General features: G+C 39.9%; 1 protein-coding gene across 1 annotated transcript; it reads right to left on the minus strand.

Annotated features, from left to right (window-relative positions):
• Nucleotides 1-280: 280 nt before the first annotated feature.
• LOC105033395 (probable aldo-keto reductase 1) lies at nucleotides 281-7696 on the minus strand. Its single transcript, XM_073250416.1, is given in 8 exon segments — nucleotides 281-472; nucleotides 475-532; nucleotides 666-763; nucleotides 4753-4765; nucleotides 5959-6117; nucleotides 6208-6411; nucleotides 6510-6677; nucleotides 6800-7696. Coding segments are annotated over 8 exon segments (897 nt in total). The 5' UTR covers nucleotides 6860-7696; the 3' UTR covers nucleotides 281-335.
• Nucleotides 7697-24603: the final 16907 nt, after the last annotated feature.

The raw sequence follows: 24603 nt of genomic DNA on the forward strand, positions 1-24603 counted from the left end.
TTCCAGTAACCTACTATTTTTCAAATATATGCAACATTATGTTAAAAAATACACTAGTTAGGGACCAAAAATACCATTATTTACTTAATTTCAGAAGTAACCTATCACTATAAATGGACATATGCTTTTGTGTGCATGATTTTGGACTTGTTATTGCTATGCACTTCCAAAAAATGCCAGACTCTTACAAATTGGAAAAGTAATTTAATATTCTAATAATGTCAGAAAGGAGATTCATGAAACCTATGAATGAATATACAGGCTGATACCAACAGAAACAAAATTAAGGAAACTGCATCATGTCCTCCTTAAATCAATGGACAGCAACTTAATAGTTATAAGATTGACTTTAGATTACAAAGAAGAATAGCAAGAATACCTGGGATAGGAACAACATCATTCCCTTGATGTAGAAGCCAAGCTAGAGCTAGCTGAGCAGTGCTGCAATGATGCCTTGCAGCCAAGTTCGCAAGCGTGCATGTAGAATCTTGTTCTTCTCTAAATTATCTCCTGAGAACCTTGGATGGTAAGCCTAATAAAAAATAGTGATAGTAATGAGCCAAGCAAGCCCCTCCTCCTATTAGAAGGATCTGACTTCAAGCATGAAAGCATACTGGGATAACAGTAACACTAATTCAAGAAAAGAAAGTCTAATAAAAAGATACCAATATACTTTCGGCAGGCAGGCTTTCTACGCTCGCTTTCCCAGCAAAAAACCCACTGCCAAGAGGGCTATATGTAACTATTCCGATTGCCAAGGTTCCTGGTTGTCAAAAAGTACCAGATATGTTTATATCACATAATTTGCAAAATTACCAAAACAAGATTCTTGCTATACAATAATTTCATATAGTTTGAAATCATTAAACATGGGCATTCGGGAATCAAGTAGACAACACATAAATGAAGAAAATCAAGCAAGTAATAATCTAGAAAAATGACCATTTATTGTTTCAGAAATACACTTAATAAATCTAACAGTACTCAAGCTTGCACATGTGAGATGCACAAATGTTTACCACAAGCCTTACTCCTCCATCTGTTTTCTACCATGTCACCAAATTTAAAATTTAAAGTTACTTAATTCCACCACTGCCACTGTTGGGTGGATGTCTGGCCAGGACACCACCTCCCAAGATCTTTCCAGTACCACGCGATGCAGCAGGAAGAAAGAAGAAACAAAACAAAAGGAAAAACAATCAAAATACGTGGATCAGCCACAAAAGGGCTCGCCTCCACGGGGCATGCAAACTTCACTATGAAAAGAAAATTTTACAAGAGGAGACCTCACCCTCAACCCTTGTACACCCAATTCTCTCTCACATGAAGTTTCCCCTCACAAAAGCTCTCTCTCTCTTGGAGACCCCCTGAACCCCTGAAGAGCCTGGCGACCGCTGTCCAGGAGCCTCCTGCTCCTTCTCTCACAGCGCCCTCGCCCCTCTCTCTCTCTCCACGGTTCGTACGGCGGCGAGAAACCGAACCCCATGCTTCTCTGTTCGTCTCAGGCCTTTTTAAAGGCTAAACCTGGTTAAATTTGATTAGAGAAGGATTAGGAATCCTTAATCAAGCCAAATCATGTCCCAAGCCGTCCGATCAACACCGGGAGCTCTCTGGACCCTTAGATCGCGCTCCGGTCCACGGAATAGGGCCGTCGTGGACCGCGAGAATCGAGTGGGAAACGTCCACGCGGTCCACAGGCCGCGCCGTGGACCACCCGGTCCACGGTGGACCGGGGATGGGCCAGCAGGCTGCTGGGTCGCGCGTCCCGCACGGGCCTGGGCCTGGGTCGCGCGTCCCGCGCGGCCTGGGCCTGGGACGCGCGTCCCGCGCGGGCCTGGGTCCCGCGTCCGCCCGGGCCTGGGTCCCGCGTCCCACGCGGGCCAGCGGGCCTGGGACGCGCGTCCCGCGCGCCGCTGCCGCCCGCCGCGGTCGCCGCCGGTCCTCCGCAGCCTCGGTTTTCGTGCTATCTTCGAAAGCTCGTATCTTCTCCATCCGAGCTCCGATTCAGGTGATCTTGGTCTCGTTGGACTCCGTTTTTCGCCGCGAACCTCACTGTGGGCTCAATGTGGGCTGAATCTCGAGGCGTCAAATCCTAACAATCTCCACCTCGACTCGATATTCGGCCTCCTCCAAACTCGAGAGCTTCTGGATCTCCTCGCCCCCATGCCCTGGGGCAATCGCCTGCTGATCATGGATGGGCAAACATGGGAGTCGAGCCAGGCTGCTCGATCCCATCTCCGTCGTATGCTGTGCTCCTCCTGACCTGAGACCTGCTCGGGCATCATCCTGCGGCAATAGGAATCTTACCTTGCGACGTCGCCTCTCGTCCTCCCGAGTCTCCTGTCTCGTGCCCGATCCGCCTCCTGGAGCTCCACCTTGCTCGGGCTCCACCTGGCTCCCGATGCTCCACCTCGCACTGGGTTCCCTGCCAGGTAATAATGTCCTCTGCTCCCTTCTTCCCCTCCAGCACAATCTATCGCCGCGTAGCACCCTCAGGATTCCTCCACCAGCTACCGTCCTGTAGCCTCTCGAATCCAGTCTGCTAAGTGAGATAAGATTCCGCCTGAAATCGGGTATGTATCGGACCTCCCCCAATCTCCTCACTGCACCGTCATGTGTCCTCCAGCTGACCGTCCCAATGCCTCTGATCGCACAGCTCGATCCATTCGCAGATATACAGTGCTCTCACTGTTCTCCAGGGAGTCAAACTGCTCCTCTCTGCAACACACATGATAGGGGCATGCAGAATCTAATATCCACTGCTGGGAAGAAGTAGATACCTCGTCAGATATCTCCAGGACATCTCCATTTGAATCGCTGCGGCCGTCGCTACAGCAGCCACCGTCCGATTTTTCAGTTGAGGGCAATCTCTGGCTAGATGCCCCAACTCCTCACACCGGTAACACCTGGTTTTGCTCAAGTCCCTCCTGGACTTAGACCGCCCTCGATGCGATCTCCTGTCGCTCCGTCTACCGCCTCCTGCTCCTCCAGAAGTCATCAAAGCTGAGCTATCGCCACCTGAGCTCGAAGCTGGTTCTCCCTCCTGAGAACCTCGTTCTGGAGTAACGCCGCGGTGACCTCGTCCATCTTGATAGTGCTCTTCCCCACTAGAAGAGCAGTCACCAAGGACTCGTACGAAGGGAAAGCGACGCCAGCAAAACCAGCGCCCTGGTCTTTCTCCTCAACGTTCTCGCCAACGCTGAGAAGGTCGGTGAGGATCTTCTGGAAGTGGCTCAGATGCTCCTGCACGCTCTGTCCCTCAGTCATCCGCAGTTGGTAAAACTGCCTCCAGAGGAAAAGAGTGTTGGTGAGAGACTTCGCCATGTACAATTCCTCGAGCTTCGACCACAGGCACCGTCGGGGAAGTCTCGCTCAGCACATGGATCACCACCTCATCCGCCAGGTACATGCGGATGGTACTCACCGCCTGCATCTGTAGCCGTTTCCAATCCCGCACCTCCATGGTGGTCGGTTTCTCATCGCACAAGAGAGCATCGATCAACCCCTGTTGGATGAGCACGTCCTTCACCCTTGCCTGCCACAAGGAGAAATTGCTCTTACCATCGAACTTGTTGATCTCCATCTTGATTGTTCCTGTTTTCTCCATCTTCAGTCTGCTCACCACCACTGCAATCTGCGTCCTTGTACCGCCTTGCTCTGATACCACTTGTTGGGTGGATGTCTGGCCAGGACACCACCTCCCAAGATCTTTCCAGTACCACGCGATGCAGCAGGAAGAAAGAAGAAACAAAACAAAAGGAAAAACAATCAAAATACGTGGATCAGCCACAAAAGGGCTCGCCTCCACGGGGCATGCAAACTTCACTATGAAAAGAAAATTTTACAAGAGGAGACCTCACCCTCAACCCTTGTACACCCAATTCTCTCTCACATGAAGTTCCCCTCACAAAAGCTCTCTCTCTTGGAGACCCCCTGAACCCCTGAAGAGCCTGGCGACCGCTGTCCAGGAGCCTCCTGCTCCTTCTCTCACAGCGCCCTCGCCCCTCTCTCTCTCTCCACGTTCGTACGGCGGCGAGAAACCGAACCCCATGCTTCTCTGTTCGTCTCAGGCCTTTTTAAAGGCTTAAACCTGGTTTAAATTTGATTAGAGAAGGATTAGGAATCCTTAATCAAGCCAAATCATGTCCCAAGCCGTCCGATCAACACCGGGAGCTCTCTGGACCCTTAGATCGCGCTCCGGTCCACGGAATAGGGCCGTGGACCGCGAGAATCGAGTGGGAAACGTCCACGCGGTCCACAGCCGCGCCGTGGACCACCCGGTCCACGGTGGACCGGGGATGGGCCAGCAGGCTGCTGGGTCGCGCGTCCCGCACGGGCCTGGGCCTGGGTCGCGCGTCCCGCGCGGGCCTGGGCCTGGACGCGCGTCCCGCGCGGGCCTGGGTCCCGCGTCCCGCCCGGGCCTGGGTCCCGCGTCCCACGCGGGCCAGCGGGCCTGGGACGCGCGTCCCGCGCGCCGCTGCCGCCCGCCGCCGGTCGCCGGCGGTCCTCCGCAGCCTCGGTTTTCGTGCTATCTTCGAAAGCTCGTATCTTCTCCATCGAGCTCCGATTCAGGTGATTTGGTCTCGTTGGACTCCGTTTTTCGCCGCGAACCTCACTGTGGGCTCAATGTGGGCTGAATCTCGAGGCGTCAAATCCTAACAGCCACCATTATTTTTCCATCATCCACCTACCTCATTTAATGCCTCCCTTTTATCATCAAACCATGACACCTCCACAGACCTGCATTATAGCTGCATACATCAACCTTGTAGATAGCAAGAGAAATAGAGCTCGAGAATAGGCTCCATGTCTATATGTTGATGCATGTACTGTTATAAGGTTACCTTTGTAGTCATCTAAGTCTCTTACAAGTATTGAAGCTTCTTTTTTGTTGCCCTGAAGAGTAATGGTCGTCCTTCTTCTATATCTAATATGAGGTCAAGAGCTAGTCCGAACCTAATGCTCCACTTTTTTTTTTGGTACAAAATGCTCCACTTATTGAGAAGAGGATTTTCGGTCTTTCAAGGTCCGCTCTTTTCCACTTGATATCAAATCCACAAGGATGGTGATTAGCACATTATAAGATTCCCTTTATGAATAAAAGAAATTGGTGCTATAGCAATCGGTTCAAGCAGGTATGTTGGTAAGTTTGGTGTTTAAATTCTGAATCGCTCTAGCCAAAAAATATGAAAGACACGCATAAAATCTTATCCTGTTGAAGTCAGTTCAACAGGAGTTTGTTGGTGTGCTTGCTCTAGAAAGACGTGAGAGAATGTGGGACTTTGAATAAATAGAGATGACAGCTTTGGGCCAGTGTCACTTGAGAAGGAGAACTGTGGGTTTGCGGGATCCATATTTCTCCATAGGATAGATAATCCCCGTGATTTGAAATAATTAATGCTGGTCTTGAGTTTCATTTTTTGGTAAAATTTTGGATCATAAGCATAATTAAATGGAAATGCCTAAAGTCAGAGTCTTGCAACATATAAATGTCTTTTTGATACTCAACCCAGAAAATTCCTTTCCTTCTAGCTGCTAAAACAATGATGCACTAACCATTGGATGATTTGTTTTAATGGTGATTCCAGCAAATCTTGAACTACTAGGAGAGCAAATCTTACAAGACATTTGGAAAATTATAAAATGTAGATGGGTAGCAACAGAAACTAACAACCTTTTTTTACATCTTGCTCTGTTTTGCAGCTCTATCAGGAGATCATAGACTACAGAATGGAGCAATGAATTGTGACAATAGGTTAAGACTATGTTCCCTGTGATATGATGAATTTGCCTTATGCCAATGAGTTAGTGTAATATATCACATCGGCGCAGCAACCAAAACTTCAAATAACAAGCTAATCCACGTTGCTGCAAACTAATAGGCATGCCTATCAGGAAAAAAAATACAAAAACAAAAGCTCAAGAGTAGAATCCAAACTGGACCTGCAGAGTGGGGACGATTTCCTCCTCGATATCACGGGTCCAGAGTGACCACTCCATCTGAACAGCAGCGATGGGATGCACAGCATGGGCACGCCGAATGGTGTCCGGGCTGGCCTCCGACAGCCCGATGTACTTCACCTTGCCCTCTTTCACCAACTTCTTCAGCTCCCCCATCTATCCAGCAGCCCCCAAAGAGAAAAGGTTCAACTTTCTAATAGTTGCAAGCCAAAACCATACAGAAAGAGTCAGAGAGCTGGTGGTTACAGTATCTTCGATGGGTACGGACAGATCGACCCGGTGCTGATAGTAGAGATCGATGCACTCCACGCCCAAGCGCGCGAGGCTCGCCTCGCAGCACGCCCGCACATAATCCGGCGTCCCCTTGATCTCCAGAACATCATTCTCATACTTGGCAATGCCAAATTTTGTAGCTAACTGGATCTTTTCTCGAGGCAATTGCTTCAGTGCCTGCAAGTCCAGTATTCAAGATTTCCAGCTCTAATTCCAAAATCCAACATCGAGTTCTTTCATCAGAGATAGAACAAAAAAAAAAAAAAAACTCAGACCTTTCCGACCAATATTTCGTTGGTACCAAGTCCGTAAAAGTCGGCGGTGTCGAAGAAGGTGATCCCTTTGTTGAAAGCATCTTTGATGATGGCAATCCCCGCCTCCTCGGCCACCGGCGCGTTGAAGATCCCGGTAAGACCACCGCACCCGAAACCCAACCTCGATACCTGAAGAAAAACGGAGGGAAGCTAACATTTTTCGGAACGACCGTCGACAAGAAGAAGAGAGAAGTGATGATCGCAGTAGTAGTAGAATGGGATGGAAGATCGGAGAGAGAAAAAGAGTTGACCTCCAGTCCTTGGGATCCCAACTTCACTGTGGGAGTATGGGTTTGGGTCCCTTTCTTCATCGTTTCCACAGTTGAATCTGGAAGAAAAATTGCTATGTGCGCGTTATATATTGTTCGTAACGACGGCGGTGGTCAGGGCGCACAATACCCTACGTGGACCGTGGTTGGCGTGAGTTTCACTCTGAGGATGGAAATTCTCAAAAGAAACATAGAATCATGAAACCCAACCCTACCCAACCATATTTTGTACCGGACCGACGCCCTTCAATTTAAAATACAAAAAAAATTAGTATAGAAAATAATGATCGTTTGTCCCTGATCTCTCATTATAGAAGATAAGGGGCCTCGCGGGCTGGTGAAATGGTAGGCAGTCGCTAGGGGTTGCTGTAACCGATGAACGACCAGGATTAGGTAGGCGTTGTTCTGTCTAAATCTTTCCCTATCTAAACCCCATCCATACTTCTGCTAAATCCACCATCTACCGCTCTCCACCTCTCTATCCCTTCTTTCTCACCTTCAACAGCTACCGAGCTGTCGCAATCAAGCCGCCAGCGCCTGAAAATCCCTCCCCTTCCTCCTAATCCTCTCTATCTCCTTCAATCTAGGAGCCTTTGGGTGTTTTACTGTCGAAATTCTCCACCATCGGCTCCAACTCGTCGTCGTCGCCGCCTTCAATGAGCTCTCGTCACTCTCTTCCCTTCTTTTCTTTGGCTTGGGCACCGCTGCCGTGGCAACAAGGGGCAGCATCTCTTTTTCCTTCTCTCAAATCCCCTGTGCACGACTGGACCACCGCCTCTAGCCACCGATACTCCAGCTGTGCCACCCCCGCCAACCCCACCCCTCCTCCTCCGCTCTACCCTCCCAAGGCTTGGAAAGAGAGGAAGAAAGAAAAGAAAGAAAGAGAGAGAGAGAGAGAGGAGGAAGAAAGAGAAGAAAGAGAAAAAGAGAGGAGAGAGAGGAATAAAAATAGAGAGAAAAAGAGATAACGAAGAGAGAGGGAAGAGAGAGAGAAAGGAAGAAAGAGAAAGAAAGGAAAAAAAGAGAGAGTTGAGAAAGTAAGGAAGGAAAAGAGTGAAGGGAAAGAGATTCAATTTTTTTTGATGAACCTACCTTCTGAATTGAATTTTAATTTAATTGAGTTTAGATCAGTTCAAACTATATAGATCTGACTTATGAATCGATCTAAATCTTGACCTAAATTAAAATCAAATTGAAAATCTCTTTCATTTATGTTAAATCTTCCTTAAATTAAATGCTAATAAAAATTGTAAATTGCTTGTGCTCTCCTTCATCGTCAAAAGAGCACCAGATCTAGAAATTAAGCTGTGAGCTAAAGATCATAAATTTTAGATCTGATCGACTATAGGTTCCATGTATCTCCATAATTTTATTTAGTGTATTATATATATTTTCAAATTAAAAATTGTATAAAAAAATATAGTATTTGAAAAATTAAAAGTTTGAAAAAGTACATATCTTATGCATAAAATAGTATTCAAAATTATAGATCAAACATAATATTACCTTGATATGATTGTAAATTTTAATTATAATGATTCTTCTATGTTGCATGATATTATAGTTGTATGGATTTTTGAATGAAAATTGTTTCAGATTTCTAAAAGTAAAATGTGAAAATTTATTGAAAAATATTATGAAAATATATATGTTGGTTATTATGAAAATTATGAGAAAAAATTCTCAAATTAGACTATGATCTGGATTTAGCTAATGGAATAATCATTAGGCAAACAATTAGAAACTAGTTTCTTCTGGACCTAATCAGTCGGGATTAATTGCTAGCAGAGTTAGTCCTCCTAGACCTCATCAGTTGGGACTAATCACTGGCACATACTGATGCATCATTGTTGCCCAGCTATGCAAACCCAAGAGGGGGGGTGAATTGGATTTTAAAAATTTTAGGCTTAACTAATTACTTGTAAAAATTATATATCAAAAGCTTGATGAATGAGGAGAGAGACTTTAGTTTGAGATTAATTACTTAAAACAAGAATGCAAGGATATAATGGAGAATTAAAGAGAAACAATAAAGCATGCCACAAACACAATGATTTATAGTGGTTCGGTGCCAACCTTGCACCTACATCCACTCCCCAAGCTCCTACTTGAGAATTCCAATCCACTATACTTTGTATTCAACCCGAATACAACCGTCGGAAACTCCGACACTAGCTATCCCAAGCTAGTCCACTTGTTTTCCCGGGTACAAGCCGACCCAATACACTCCGATTTCAGGTTCGGATCAACCTTTCCTTGTTTTGGAAACCCTCCAAAACAAAAACAATTACTCACAAGATAAAATCAGTTTAGAGCACAAATAAGTACAAGAATAGCTCCTTAAGTGAGCGAATATAACAATAAATACGCTTTACTCAAATGAAGAAGCCCCTCTTGGATTTCCTCAAAGTGGATGAGAGATGAAGTAAATGCTTGAGGAGTTGGTGAGCTTGATTGATGGCTTCTTGAAGGCTTTTAAATGAGCTCTTGTATGATGTTGAGTAGTTGGCTTGAAAACCTTCTCTTGAATGCACTTGAATGCCCTCTTGAATGCTCTTGATTTTCTCTTTTCAAATCACTTGAATGCCTCTTGGATATTTGGATCTCTCTCCTTTTTGTTTTCCACCTTTTGAAACCTTTTATAGCCTTAAGAGACAAGGAAAAAACAAACTAGGCAGAAAAAGAGCCGTTAGAGCACAAAAAGCAGCATTAAAAAGCAACCAAATCTGACCAAAAACTAGCCGTTACAGGCAAATCCCATCATATGAGTCGACTCATGAGTCGACTCATGCCTCAGGGGTCGACTCATGAGTCGACCTCTGTTGCAAAGTCCAGAGATTTGATTTCTGATTTTCTTGGCCCAAAACAGCAGAAGTCGACTCATGAGTCGACTCATGCCTTGTGGGTCGACTCATGAGTCGACTCACAGGTCGTGCCAAGCCAGAAAACCAGCGTGCCATGGCTAATCTTTGCGTGCCAATCAGCTCATAGTTTCATGAGTTGACTCATGAGTCGACTCATGAACTTCAAACCTTCATAACTCCAAAAATATAAGTCCAAAAACCATGAAACTTTCACCAATAGATTACATATCATTTGTTCTACACGATGATGCTATCAAATAAGAGTTTTGATGAAATTACGATTTTGCCCCTGTAGAGCATAAGGTCTTTTTCAAATAAAAAATATTTGTATCCCTTCAAACTGTTTTGTAGTCATCAAAATCAATCTAGGAGCAACAATCTCCCCCTTTTTGATGATGACAAAATATTTGAACAAAAGCATTTTTCTGAATCATGAATTTCAACAGATTGTATTTTAGGTGCATATGCTTGAAAAGAGTATGATTCTTTTGGCATGTGATACAAATGGTTGTATGCATAAATGGTTTGTCCATTTGCTTAAAGATTGGAAGAAATGCTCATTGGATTATTGTTTTGGTGTTAGAGCAGAAAATTTGATTTTATTATCAGAGCAAACTGTATTTTGAAAAATTTTCTCAATTCTCAAAACTAGTCATGTGTGCCAAAGCATATTGAATAGTTGATTTGGAAAGAGTATTAGAGCATTTAAGTTTAAGATGTATCAGAGCAAGAGAAATGAAAATTTTGCAATGTATCAATGTAGGGAAGACAGTTTTACAATGTATCAGAGAAAAATTTAGCAATGTATCAGAGTAGTAAAAACAATTTTTCAATGTATCAGAGCAATGTATTCAATATATCAGAGTAGGTTTGGAATTTCAAAGCCTATCAGAGCATATTCAAAGATTTACAGCAAATCAGAGTATATTGCAATATATTTAAAAGGTACTTATTTAAAAGGTACTTATTTGAAAGGTACTTATTTGCAATATATTTAGCATTTGTACTTAAAGTTGTCAATGTATTAATTTCTCATAATTTGTAGTGTTTGCTTTTGATGGATTTCTTTGTGTTTAATTTCTCCCCCTTTTTGACATCATCAAACAAGGTTAACTCCTTTTTCTGAAGTATTTTTTTTTTTTTTTTAATTTCTCCTCCTGTAGAGTTTGCTCCCCCTTAATGAAGCAATTATTAACAGCAATCATAAAATGATAATACCACAAAGAGAAAACAATATTCCACAAAAGAGAATATATAACCAAAGTAAGATAATCATCATAACAAAGGTAGATATTATAAAGCCATAATTGTTTCAGTACATAGATTGTAACATAAAAAGTAACATACAAAGTCAACTAGCTCATGTCAATACATGGCCCCAAAATACAGATCCTAGAAAGGACAAAACACTAACACCTAAGATCTAGAAATGATCAAGATAAGTCAATGATCGGAATCATCAGAAATGTGATAAGGAGCAGATGGATCTGGATCTGAGATGCGTCCTCGACCCCGTTGCCTCTGGCATGAGAGGAAGAACTGGCACGAGAAGGCGAACGGGAGGAACTGGGTGGCTGAGAACGCTGAGAAGCTAGGGACTGAACTGAAAGGGTAAGTCTGATGGAGTCAAGTACAGTCAGTGCCCTGGAGACAGCCTGGAGAAGTGCAGTGAACTGAGTAGTAGCTTGCTCACTTGATCCTCTGATCTCCTTCCTCAGTAACTCATAACCGCCCTCAAGAGCTCCTCTAAGTCTGCCAGCTCTCAGTGAGATCAGTGACCTCAATCGAAGACTCCTGTGGCTGAGGATGGGCCAATTCAAAGACTTGCCCTGCAAGTCAAGGACTCTGCCAGTCAATCTCAAAATAGTGCCCTCAAGCTGCTGAATCCGGATGGACTGGTCTGTCATCATCTGATACACTGTGGAGATGTGGGGAGTCAAAGTCTGATCAGTAGAAGTAGCCCCTGGTACAAATGAAGTACTGCTCATCTGACTCGACATCAAAGAGACCATACGCTGTGCAATCCGCTCAATCTGATAATCGGACAGTGTGAACTCTGGCGGAGGTGCTCTGCTCTCTGGCTGATGCACAGGTGTGGGTATCCTGGTAAACTCAGAAGGGCCAGTCTCTGGATCCGGAAAGAACTGTATATCTGGTGAAGCTGCCCTGAAGTCATGAACAGGAGATGATGGACCTTCTTCTTCTTCAGCTCTGACTCCTGCTGTATCCTCAGCTCTTTCTTCTGCTCTCTCTTCTGCTCTTTCTTCTGTTCTTTCCTCAGCTCCCCTGATCCAACCACCACCACTTTTTGTGAACCCCATTCGATGCAAGGTGTGTAGGTTGAAGGTATCAACATGAGACAGTTTGGTGGGAGCCTCCCCCTCAAACTAACTCCAAACCTCCTGAAAACTCTAGTCAGGGCCATACCATAAGGCAAATGTGCCTTAGATCTGTTCAGAGTCTCTCTCATGGCCTCTATCATAAGTGTGGGAGGTTTAGGGGGGTTTCTGTGATAATGTGAAACATAATGCATATGTCCCTGCCTGACAGAAGATCGTGCCTACCACTCCTAGGAAGAAAAGTTTTGTGACCATTTGATGTAAGATTCTCATTTCTATAGGTAAAATCTTGGCCTCTAGTTTATTCAAATTCCCTTGGTAGGTTCCTCCAAGTATAACACTTATACCTTCTTCTTTCACGGGGAGTTCCATGTATGCATAACCTTCACTAGGTAAGTGTAAAATCTCCCCTAAAATGACAGGATCCAGACAGATATCAATCCCTTTCACAGTTGAAGTTACTGACCCATTTTCATAAATAAGATTCTGATAAAACTCCCTAACAAGGTCAACAAAGGTGACTTCTTTGAGTGAACAGTAAAAGCTCCATCCCTGATTTTTGATCTTACTTGCTAAAGAAAATCCTCACTTTCAAAGAACTGGAAGTCAATGTTTTTCCCGGTTTCTACTTTTCTATCTGAGAGAGGGTTCTTACTGGGAGTTTGAGAGGACTGTGAAGGACCTTGAACTGAAGCTGGAGCGAGAGCAGAGAAGGACTGTGCCGCTTGCCTTTTCTTTCTGACATTTTCTTCAAGTTCTCGGACAGACTTTCTCCTTTGGGGAAGCTTCATTTTTGGTGCCATACCCTCTTCAATAGCAGGCGAGGAGACTTGAGGAGCAAGTGAAGGAGTGGAGGAAGGATTACAAGAGAGTGATTTGAGGTATTGGAGGAGAGAACGGGTGGATTTGAGAAGGACGGTGGAGTGCTAGGGCACGCTCCAACCGTGAAGAACAAGGGAAGAGGTCACAAAAGAACCTTTCCCGGAGTGGCTATTTGCGGTGGAGAGGAGGCGGGAGGAGTTCCACTAGCTCAAGCCTTGGAAATGGAGCAAATGGGAGAAGGGAGAATGGATTTCGGAAGGAGGAAGACGAGCGTGAGGGTCGGCTCACGAACAGTAATTCAAAATATAAACCCTTCAGCCCGTTGGAAGTTGCTGGGAATTACAAGTTTGCCATTGAGTCGACTCATGGGGGTCGACTCATGAAGTTCAGAAAATCAGGAAAAATGTGAATAAATTCCAGAAAAATTTGAAATTTGGGGAGAAGGAGTTTAGCTCTAAGATGAGTTTTTAGAATAAAAAACTTGAGCTTTTGGGACCAAGAAAGGTGTTGGAAATTGAGCTCTTAGGAAATTTTGACCATAAATCATTGGAATTTGAAAATTAATTCAGGCAAATGGATCAAGAATTTCTAGATTTCTCCTAATTTCACAGAATCTATCCTCACTAAGGGCCTTTGTAAAGATATCAGCTAATTGATTTTCGGTGCAAACATATTCAAGAATTATATTTTTGTTTTGAACATGTTCTCTTATGAAGTGATGTCTTATTTCAATATGTTTGGATCTTGAGTGTTGAATAGGATTTTTAGATAGATTTATGGCACTTGTGTTGTCACATCTTATTGGTGTTTCATTAAGTTTAATTCCAAAGTCTTCGAGTTGTTGCTTAATCCACAAGATTTGAGCACAACAACTTTCGGCTGCAATGTATTCGGCCTCAGCCGTAGACAGTGCTACCGAATTTTGTTTCTTGCTAAACATGAGATTAGGTTAACTCCAAGAAATTGACAAGTTCCACTTGTGCTTTTTCTATCTAGTTTACATCCAGCAAAGTCAGCATCAGAATATCCTAATAAATCTATTTGTGAGTCCTTAGAGTACCATAACCCTAAAGTTTGAGTACCATTTAAGTATCTAAGGATTCTTTTAACAGCATTCAAATGAGATTCTTTAGGATTAGATTGATATCTAGCACATAAACAAACACTAAACATGATATCAGGCCTACTTGCAGTTAAATATAATAATGATCCAATCATACCTCTATAGTATTTTAAGTCTACACATTTACCTTCATCGTCCTTGTCAAGCTTACATGAGGGACTCATTGGTGTGCCAATGGGTTTGGAGTTCTCCATTCCAAATCTTTTGAGTAGTTCCTTGGTGTACTTGCTTTGGGTGATGGAGATTTCCTCTTTTGATTGTTTGATCTGGAGTCCGAGGAAGAAGGTGAGTTCTCCCATCATGCTCATCTCGAACTCCCCCTGCATAAGCTTAGCAAAGTCTTGACAAAGGGATTCATTAGTAGACCCAAAAATTATGTCATCAACATAAATTTGTATAACTAACATATCATTTTGATTTCTTTTGATAAAGAGGGTTGTATCTACATTACCTCTTGAAAAACTATTATTTAGTAAAAATTTGCTTAGTCTATCATACCATGCTCTAGGTGCTTGTTTTAATCCATATAAAGCCTTATTTAATTTAAAAACATGATTAGGAAAGGCATGATTTTCAAATCCAGGGGGTTGTTCTACATAAACTTCTTCAGCAATAAATCCATTTAAAAATGCACTTTTAACATCCATTTGAAACAATTTGAATTTCATAAAGCAAGCATATGCAAGTAGAAGTCTAATGGCTTCTAATCTAGCTACTGGTGCAAAGGTTTCATCAAAATCAATCCCTTCTTCTTGATTATATCCTTTAGCAACCAATCTTGCTTTATTTCTAATTACATTACCATGTTTCTAAAGACCCATTTTGTGCCAATTATTGAACAGTTTTTAGGTCTTGAAACCAAAGTCCAAACATTATTTCTTTCAAATTGATTAAGTTCCTCTTGCATTGCATTAATCCAATTATGATCTTTTTCAGCTTCTTCAATAGTTTTAGGTTCAAAATGAGATACAAAAGCACAATGATTAAACACATCTCTAAGTGAAGAGCGAGTTTTTACACCATGCATAGGATCACCAATAATTAACTCCTTAGGGTGGTTGTGAACATACCTCCATTCCTTGGGTAGGTCATTTGTACCTTGAGGTTGTTCTTGAATTTCCTCACCTATCTCATCTTGTTTGTCTTCTTGTTCCTTGTCCTCTGGAGTGGCTGAATCTTTCAGAGTGATCTCCTTCATACCTTCTATTAATGGATCTGCATCATCAACACCCTCATTCTTCCTTGAAGGAAGATCGTTAGATTCATCAAAGACAATATGAATGGACTCCTCAACTACTAAAGTTCTTTTATTAAAAACTCTAAAAGCTTTACTAGTAGAGGAGTAACCCAGAAAGATTGCTTCATCTGATTTTGCATCAAATTTACCAAGTCTTTCCTTGCTATTATTTAATACAAAACATCGGCAGCCAAAAACATGAAAATATGCAATATTTGGTTTTCTTCCTTTCCAAAGTTCATAGGGGGTTTTCTTTAAAAATTGTCTGATCAAAGCACGATTTAAAATGTAACATGCTGTGTTAATAGCTTCCGCCCAAAAATATCTTGGAAGGTTGCTTTCACAAAGCATGGTACGGGCCATTTCTTCTAAGGTTCTGTTTTTCCTTTCAACTACCCCATTTTGTTGGGGTGTTCTAGGAGCAGAGAAGTTATGGCCGATTCCATTCTCATCACAAAATTTTTCAAAGTCTTGATTTTCAAATTCAGTTCCATGGTCACTTCTAATATTTTGAATTGAAAATCCTTTTTCATTAGTGACTTTTCGATGAAATTTAGTGAAAATATGAAAAGTTTCATCTTTGTGTGCCAAAAAGAAAACCCAAGTAAAACGTGAATAATCATCTATTATTACAAAACCATATCGTTTTCCTCCTAGACTTGTGGTTCTAGTTGGTCCAAATAAATCCATATGCAAAAGCTCTAATGTCTAGAAGTTGAAACAATGTTTTTGGATTTAAATGAAACTCTAGTTTGCTTACCTAGTTGACATGCATCACAAATCCTATCTTTTTCAAAATTCAGTTTAGGCAAGCCATGAACTAATTCTTTCTTAATTAATTTTGAAAGAGAATGCATGCTAATGTGAGCAAGTCTACGATGCCAAAGCCAACTAGTCTCATTAACTTTAGCATTTAAGGATACTAGGCATTGCATGTCTAATTTGGCTAAATCATTTAGATCTACCATATAAACATTGCCATGTCTATGTCCTATAAATTTGATGCCATCATTAATAGGACTAGTCACAATACAAACAGATGATTCAAAAACTACTTTATACCCTTTATCACAAAATTGACTAATGCTAAGTAAGTTATGCTTTAAACCTTTAACTAACAAAACATTTTCAATATATTTGGAGGGAGTGATACCAATGTTACCTATCCCGATGATCTTTCCTTTGCCATTATCTCCAAAGGTGACCATCCCTCCATCCTTAGCATCAAGCGTGATGAATTGTGATTCATCACCAGTCATGTGTCTCGAGCATCCACTGTCCAGATACCATTTCCTTTTTCTCCATGGGATGCTAGACACACCTGCAAACAAATATCAAGTTTTTGTTTTAGGTACCCAAGCTTTCTTGGGTCCTTTTTGGTTAGTCAAGATGGTTCCTTTTGAACCCATATTTTCTTTATAGTTATGTTTGCACAAGTGTAAGATTTATGTCCTATTCTACCACATTTAAAACAAGTAGTATTGGTAGGCTTGTTACTTGAATAATTTACATAAATATTTTTCAAAATTTTTGTTTCTTTAAGGGGTTATAGCCAAGTCCGGCCTTATCATATACGGCCTTTTGATTTTCAAGAATCATATTTAGTTTGTTTGAACTTAAGGTGAATTTATCTACTATAGGTTTCAGCTTATTAATATCATTCTTTAGGCTTTGGTTCTCTTGAAGCAAAGTAGATTTTTCAATTGAAAGATTTTCTGCTTGTTTTACTAAAGACTGATTTTTCAATTTTAGTTCTTTGTTTTTCATTCCTAGTTTCTTCAATTCATCAATTAAATCATTGAAGGCTTCATGCAATTCTTCAAAAGTAAATTCACTAGGGGTTTCAGAAATTACCTCATTATCGTGTGCCATAAGGCACAGGTTGGCATGTTCTGTTGAGTCTCCTCATCGGAGCTTGAGTCGTCGCTCGCACTCCATGTGGCCATCATTGCCTTCTTTTTGAACTTTTTGGGACCTTTCTTCAATTGTGGACATTCGGATTTGAAATGCCCCAGCTTCTTGCACTCATAGCATATAAGGGGTTGATCTTTTTCTTTCTCTTTGCTTTGTTCCCCTTTTGTGAAAGGTCTCTTTCTCATCCCCTGTTTCCTCTTTCTTAGAACTTCTTGAATCTTCGGGTGATGAGTGCCATTTCTTCATCCTGTTCTTCATCTTCTGTGTCGTCAGTTTCTTCATCAGGAGAGGCTGTGGATTTGAGGGCAATGGTTCTCTTCTTTTTGACTTCATCCTCTTGATGTTGCTTCATGCTAAGCTCGTGAGTCATCAAGGATCCAAGAAGCTCTTCTAGAGGTAGAGTGTTCAAGTCCTTTGCTTCTTGGATAGCAGTCACCTTGGCTTCCCAGGTTCTTGGCAATGACCTGAGAATCTTCCTTACAAGCTCACTGTTAGTATAAGATTTGCCAAGACTCTTCAAACCATTAATTATGTCAGTAAAGCGAGTAAACATAGCAGTTATGGACTCATCATGCTCCATTTTAAATAACTCATATTTATGTACAAGCATGTTTATTTTAGAATCCTTTACTTGATTTGTTCCCTCATGGGTTACTTCTAACCTATCCCATATTTCTTTAGCAGATGCACAGGTAGAAATGCGATTAAATTCATTTGCATCAAGTGAACAATAAAGAACATTCATAGCTTTAGCATTTAACTGTGCCAATTTCTTATCAACCTCATCCCATTCTCTTTCGGGTTTGGTTGACTCCTCACCATCTATTATCTTGGTGGGTGTGTGTGGACCGTTCACTATGATACTCCACATATCATAGTCTAGTGCTTGTATGAAAATCTTCATCCGAGCTTTCCAATAGGTGTAATTAGACCCATTGAAAAGTGGAGGTCGGTTGGTAGATTGCCCCTCGGCTAGAGAAGTGCCGACGTGGGTTGCCATAGATCTTTGGCTCTTTGATTGTTAGATCAAAGAAGGGCTAGAGCACCGGGCTCTGATACCACTTGTTGCCCAGCTATGCAACCCAAGAGGGGGGTGAATTGGGTTTTAAAAATTTTAGGCTTAACTAATTACTTGTAAAAATTATATATCAAAAGCTTGATGAATGAGGAGAGAGACTTTAGTTTGAGATTAATTACTTAAAACAAGAATGCAAGGATATAATGGAGAATTAAAGAGAAACAATAAAGCATGCCACAAACACAATGATTTATAGTGGTTCGGTGCCAACCTTGCACCTACATCCACTCCCCAAGCTCCTACTTGGGAATTCCAATCCACTATACTTTGTATTCAACCCGAATACAACCGTCGGAAACTCCGACACTAGCTATCCCAAGCTAGTCCACTTGTTTCCCGGGTACAAGCCGACCCAATACACTCCGATTTCAGGTTCGGATCAACCTTTCCTTGTTTTGAAAACCCTCCAAAAAAAAATAATTACTCACAAGATAAAATCAGTTTAGAGCACAAATAAGTACAAGAATAGCTCCTTAAGTGAGCGAATATAACAATAAATACGTTTACTCAAATGAAGAAGCCCCTCTTGGATTTCCTCAAAGTGGATGAGAGATGAAGTAAATGCTTGAGGAGTTGGTGAGCTTGATTGATGGCTTCTTGAAGGCTTTTAAATGAGCTCTTGTATGATGTTGAGTAGTTGGCTTGAAAAACTTCTCTTGAATGCACTTGAATGCCCTCTTGAATGCTCTTGATTTTCTCTTTTCAAATCACTTGAATGCCTCTTGGATATTTGGATCTCTCTCCTTTTTGTTTTCCACCTTTTGAAACCTTTTATAGCCTTAAGAGACAAGGAAAAACAAACTAGGCAGAAAAAGAGCCGTTAGAGCACAAAAAGCAGCATTAAAAAGCAACCAAATCTGGCCAAAAACTAGCCGTTACAGGCAAATCCCGTCATATGAGTCGACTCATGAGTCGACTCATGCCTCAGGGGTCGACTCATGAGTCGACCTCTGTTGCAAAGTCCAGAGATTTGGTTTCTGGATTTTTTGGCCCAAAACAGCAAAAGTCGACTCATGAGTCGACTCATGCCTTGTGGGTCGACTCATGAGTCGACTCACAGGTCGTGCCAAGCCAGAAAACCAGCGTGCCATGGCTAATCTTTGCGTGCCAATCAGCTCATAGTTTCATGAGTTGACTCATGAGTCGACTCATGAACTTCAAACCTTCATAACTCCAAAAATATAAGTCCAAAAACCATGAAACTTTCACCAATAGATTACATATCATTTGTTCTACACGATGATGCTATCAAATCAGAGTTTTGATGAAATTACGATTTTGCCCCTGTAGAGCATAAGGTCTTTTTCAAATAAAAAATATTTGTATCCCTTCAAACTGTTTTGTAGTCATCAAAATCAATCTAGGAGCAACAATCATGTATTTATTTTTAAAATTAATCTCTTTACTCCATCACAGAGTTAATCGTGGCCATATAAACTAGAGCTAGTTTTCTTCTAGGCCTAGCTAATAGGGCTGATCACTAGTACATACAGATAGATCGAGTGTTTTATATCTAGGGGCTATCTCTTTTAGATCTTGTCATGAGACTAATCATGGCCCTAGTTATCGAAAACTAATAGGAGATTTTATGTTTTACAGTTATGCATAGCATATTTTTGAAAATTAAAATTATGTTGATATATGTATCTATTATTATCAATTACTATATTTAAAAAATAATTTGATTATACTTGATCTCTCAGATTGCATTTGGTAGTTTGCAATCTATTTAGATTATCGATAATTTAAAGTGGGCCTACTGGATTGATGCATTTATATACTTTTTGGGTGGCAATCCAGATTGCCTCTAATGAGGTAATCTAGATAGCCTTGAGGAGATGTGGCTATCCAAATTATCATATCTTTGATAATCTTATAATAAAATTTTTGGTCAAAAATTACTTTCAACAAAAAAATCAAATAAAACCTCTCTTTTTCTTCACATGAAGCCACTCCTCTTGTCCCCTCAATCTCTTGCATCACAAACCCTAGCCACCCAAATCTTTGCCTCTCACATGGTCTCTGGTCAAATCATCATCGTTCAACTCATCACTAGTGACAGCTCTTCGGTCGGTAAGTCAAATTTTTCTTTTTTTGTCACTATAGCCTATCATTTATGGGGTGAGTTGTCTCCATGAGCCAATGGGTGGCAGGGCTGGATGAGACAGCATTGGGGTGCGAGCTCGAGAAGGCCCTGACAGTGAATATGGCTTTCGTGCTCTCACGAGCTGTGGATGAGAGCATGACCTCGACGAGCTCCTCCATCGGGTGAAGTCTCTGGGCAGCAGATTTTGGTACTGGTGGCGGTTCATAGTGAACAACGACATGGTGCCATTCATAGTGTGGTTCACAGAGGCATGTGAGCGGTGGGCGATTGGTGTGAGAGCTCCAAGCTACTGGTGTTCCATAAATCACAAAGCACCCATGTTGGTGCTCTATGATTTTCATAATACCTTTTTTTTTGTTATAATGAATTTTTTTATTTACCTCCATATTTTAACATGTAATTTAGTAAAATATTTTGCTCAATATTTTTGCTACAATATTTTGCTAGATTTCATAATACTTATTATTATGCTTAGAAGTTATCATTGAAATGTATTATTTTTCTTATGGTAATATTGTGATTTAGATGGACCGATTGCTAGAAGAGTTGATCTTAGTGAGTATGATAGACATAAGACCAGAAAAATTAGTTTAAGAAGGATTGTATATGATTCTGAGCTGGCATGCATAAAAAATATGCATATGGATAGGAGAAATTTTCATGCATTATGCATGTGATATGTTACAAACTACTAAAAAATTATTGAACGTCAAAAATATCTATGTTGAGGAGATGGTTATGCTCACCATGCTAAAAATAGAATAATTAAAAGATAATTTGTAAAGAGTGACAATTAGTAGGTAGTTTACAGTTGTGTTGAAGTCTATTCTTCTTTGCCATAAAATATTTCTCAAGAAATAAGAGCCCATACCTGATATCTCAACTGACTATAGATGGAAATAGTTCAAGATAATTTTTCTAATTAAGTAAATAAATATTACGTTAATTTTAAATTATTTAAAAAGTATTTTATAATAATAATATTATAATAATAATATATTTATTTTATTGTAGAATTATTTAGGTATCTAAGATGGGACATACATTAGATGTATTATCCTTGATATTGACAAGTCGAGGTATAGAACAAAAAAAGGTAAAATAGCTATGAATGTTCTAAGAGTTTGCAGTCAAGATATGCAATTTATCTATATTTTACCTGATTGGAAAAGATCAGCTATAGATGGTAGAGTACTAAGAAATGCTTTATCAAGAAGAAGTTGTTTAAAAATGTCATAAGATAATAGTTCTAATTATTTCAAACTTATTTTCTAACACATATGTCGAACTTTTTTTCTAACACGATATTTATTTATGTTAGATTTTTTTTACTTGTATGATGCTAGATGTAAATGGAGAAGGATTTTTAACTCTATTTAGGGGTCAACAATATCATTTGAATGATTGAAGAAAAAATTATCAATCGATAACACCATAAGACTCATCTACTAGAAATGTTATTGAGAGATGCTTTGGATATTTTAAAATAAGATAGATGATTCTTGGATAGAAGTCATACTATCCAGTAAAAATACATGCAATAATTGTTAATACACATGCTCTTCTTTATAACCATACGAGAAGAGAGATGTCAATTGATCCAATTAAAGATAAGATGCCTAATGTCCTTCTGACAGAAGAAAATAATAATGAAGAAGAAATGATTGATCACGTTGAGAGTACAAATGCTTAGACTCAATTTAGGGATGACTTAGCGTAAGAAATGTAGGACCAATCTAGTGTTTGAAAAAATGCTCAACATTATTGTAAATTTTACTATGTACTTTATATCCTATGTTACTATTTGATGTATCAAGATTTTTTTTTTATTTTTGCATTTCGGATGTTATTTTTGGATTGTTTGTCTTAATATGAACCTTGTTACTATCATTTAGAATTTTTAAATCAACTTATTATTGTTGTCATTTAGATTTGAAATATGAATATCTCTTATCTTTTGTATTAAATAATCATCTTTTAGATATGGATGCTTCCTCAAGTCAAAAAAGGAACCAGAAGAAGAAACATCAATGGAATGCGGAGCAAGATATTATACTAATTGGATGTATGTCTGATTTGAAGAATGATCCTATGTGGAGGGGAAAAGGTGGCAATTTCAAGCCTAGGTTCTTACTCCATTTGGAGAAAATGATGGCAAACAAGATACCTAATTGTGGCATCAAGACTTAGCTACACATCTATTCAAGGTTTAAGTTGTTGAAACAATAATATGGTGCTATTTATAATATGTTGAACACATCAGGATTTGGATGGGATGATGTGAGAAAATATATTACTTATGATCAAGATATATGGGACAAGTAGGTCAAGATAAATGTACAACATATTACTTAATTCTTATTTTTATTTAATTTTTGATGCTTTAGGTATAGTTTGCTCAATTTATATTGGTTCTTTATAATAGAGTCATCCTCAAACATCTGGTCTTGGGAACTAGCCATTCTTATACTTAAAAAAACTCTCGATCATATTTAGAAAAGATCGAGCAATAGGTCAGAGGGTTGAGGACCCTGCAGATGCAGCCGTTGAAATCCTTACAAATGTGATGAATAGTAAGAAGGAGGTCTAATTTATAAATCCTACCAAATTTGAGAGTAATAGCTCCATTTCTCAAACTTCTATTAGTCATCCTCAATAGAGTGCTTCTTCATCTTAGAACCAGTCAAGATCAAGAAAAAATTTTTTAATGAGGAAGAAGTTGCTCTTATTATAGATAATTTGATTGAAATTATAAGCAATCTTAGAATAATGTATCAAGCTTCAAATAAAGATATTGATAAGTTAGTTAATTGTTTCCAGTTCTTTGCAGACGATCAAGAATTGAAAAAGAAGATTTATGAGGCAATAGCTGAGATTGAAGATTTGGAGCTACATGATTTATTGATAGTTAAAGCTGGATTGATAATTGCTGGTGATAGTGCAAGTCTATCTTACTTCTTTTTACTAGCTCAGAGGTTAAGAAAATATTATATATTAGATGTCCATAGTTTCGGTCATAGTTAGGATATCTATTTTACTAGTTGTGGTTGTCCTTAGTGCTATAGTTGTTTGGTTGATTTATCTATAATAGTTTGGCATGAACATGTTTACTTTTGTGATGTGTAGTTGTTCCAACAAACTACAAATGCTTTATCAGTAGTTTTGGATTGGAATATGTTAACTTTTGTGATGTATAGTTGTTCCAACAAACTACAAATACTTTTTGCTAATGTTTGATTTTTTTTTTTTTTTTTGCTGATGTTTGATTGTTTATTGAGAAGGATATATTAGAGATATACTTCCCATACTAAGAGCAGAATATTAAAATTATAGAATCTGACTTTAGTAATTTGTTTAGTTGCTACTTGTAGTAGATGATTTGCAACTAGAAGTCTATATATGTTGTATATTCCAACTCCATAAAGTTGAAATACATGAAACTGATAATACATATATTGAATTCTATAACAAATAATGAAAGTTTGAAGTTTCGTAGTTTTGTGAGTACATGATCCTTACATATAATTTTTCTAAGACACATGATATCCTTGTATACAGAATGATCTTTGCCTGTTTCAGAGAACTGTAAGATGATTGGTATTCTGCACATATATATGTTATTACTCAAACATTGTTAGCAGATGGCTGATGCATTAAAAGAGAAAAGTTGTTGCATTCCAATTACTTAGGTTGCATCATGGTCAGTTGAGACAGCTCCACAAAAATATCTTCCATTCAACTTAGCAATCTATAGTTTAATGTTATTCTTATGATCTTATATTGGACATGCCACTGGACTTCCTGAACAATAGAGGATCAAACTCGACACTAGAGCAGGGCAACTTGATAGCCAATAATCCCTCATACATCCACAACATTCTGTATTGTTTGTTTCTTCGTTGTTAAGATAATCACTTTTTGTCTCTTGGTTAGTATTTGAACACTTTGTGGATGTGAAAGAAATTTGGAAAGGAAGTCTAAGTATATTATACCACCTGTTGATTTTCTACAAAATCAGAATTTATTGTCTCTTAAATAGATACTTCAAAACACATGATGGCATGTAGAAGCCTAGGACTATGCAAATAATGAACCCATGCAAAAGGTTCAGATTTCTCTAGATTTTCAGATTTATATGCTTACAAAAGACTTTGGACTGAATCGTATCAAATCAGTATTCATTCAACACTGAGAGAGAGAAAGACGGGGAGATTGGTGGCTGATTTTCTGCAAAACCAGCATTTATTATCCCTTAAATAGATACTTCAAAACACATGATGGCATGTAGAAACCTTGGACTTG

The sequence above is a fragment of the Elaeis guineensis genome, unplaced genomic scaffold (assembly GCF_000442705.2).
Source record: "Elaeis guineensis isolate ETL-2024a unplaced genomic scaffold, EG11 Super_Scaffold_31900, whole genome shotgun sequence".
Lineage (NCBI taxonomy): Eukaryota > Viridiplantae > Streptophyta > Magnoliopsida > Arecales > Arecaceae > Elaeis > Elaeis guineensis.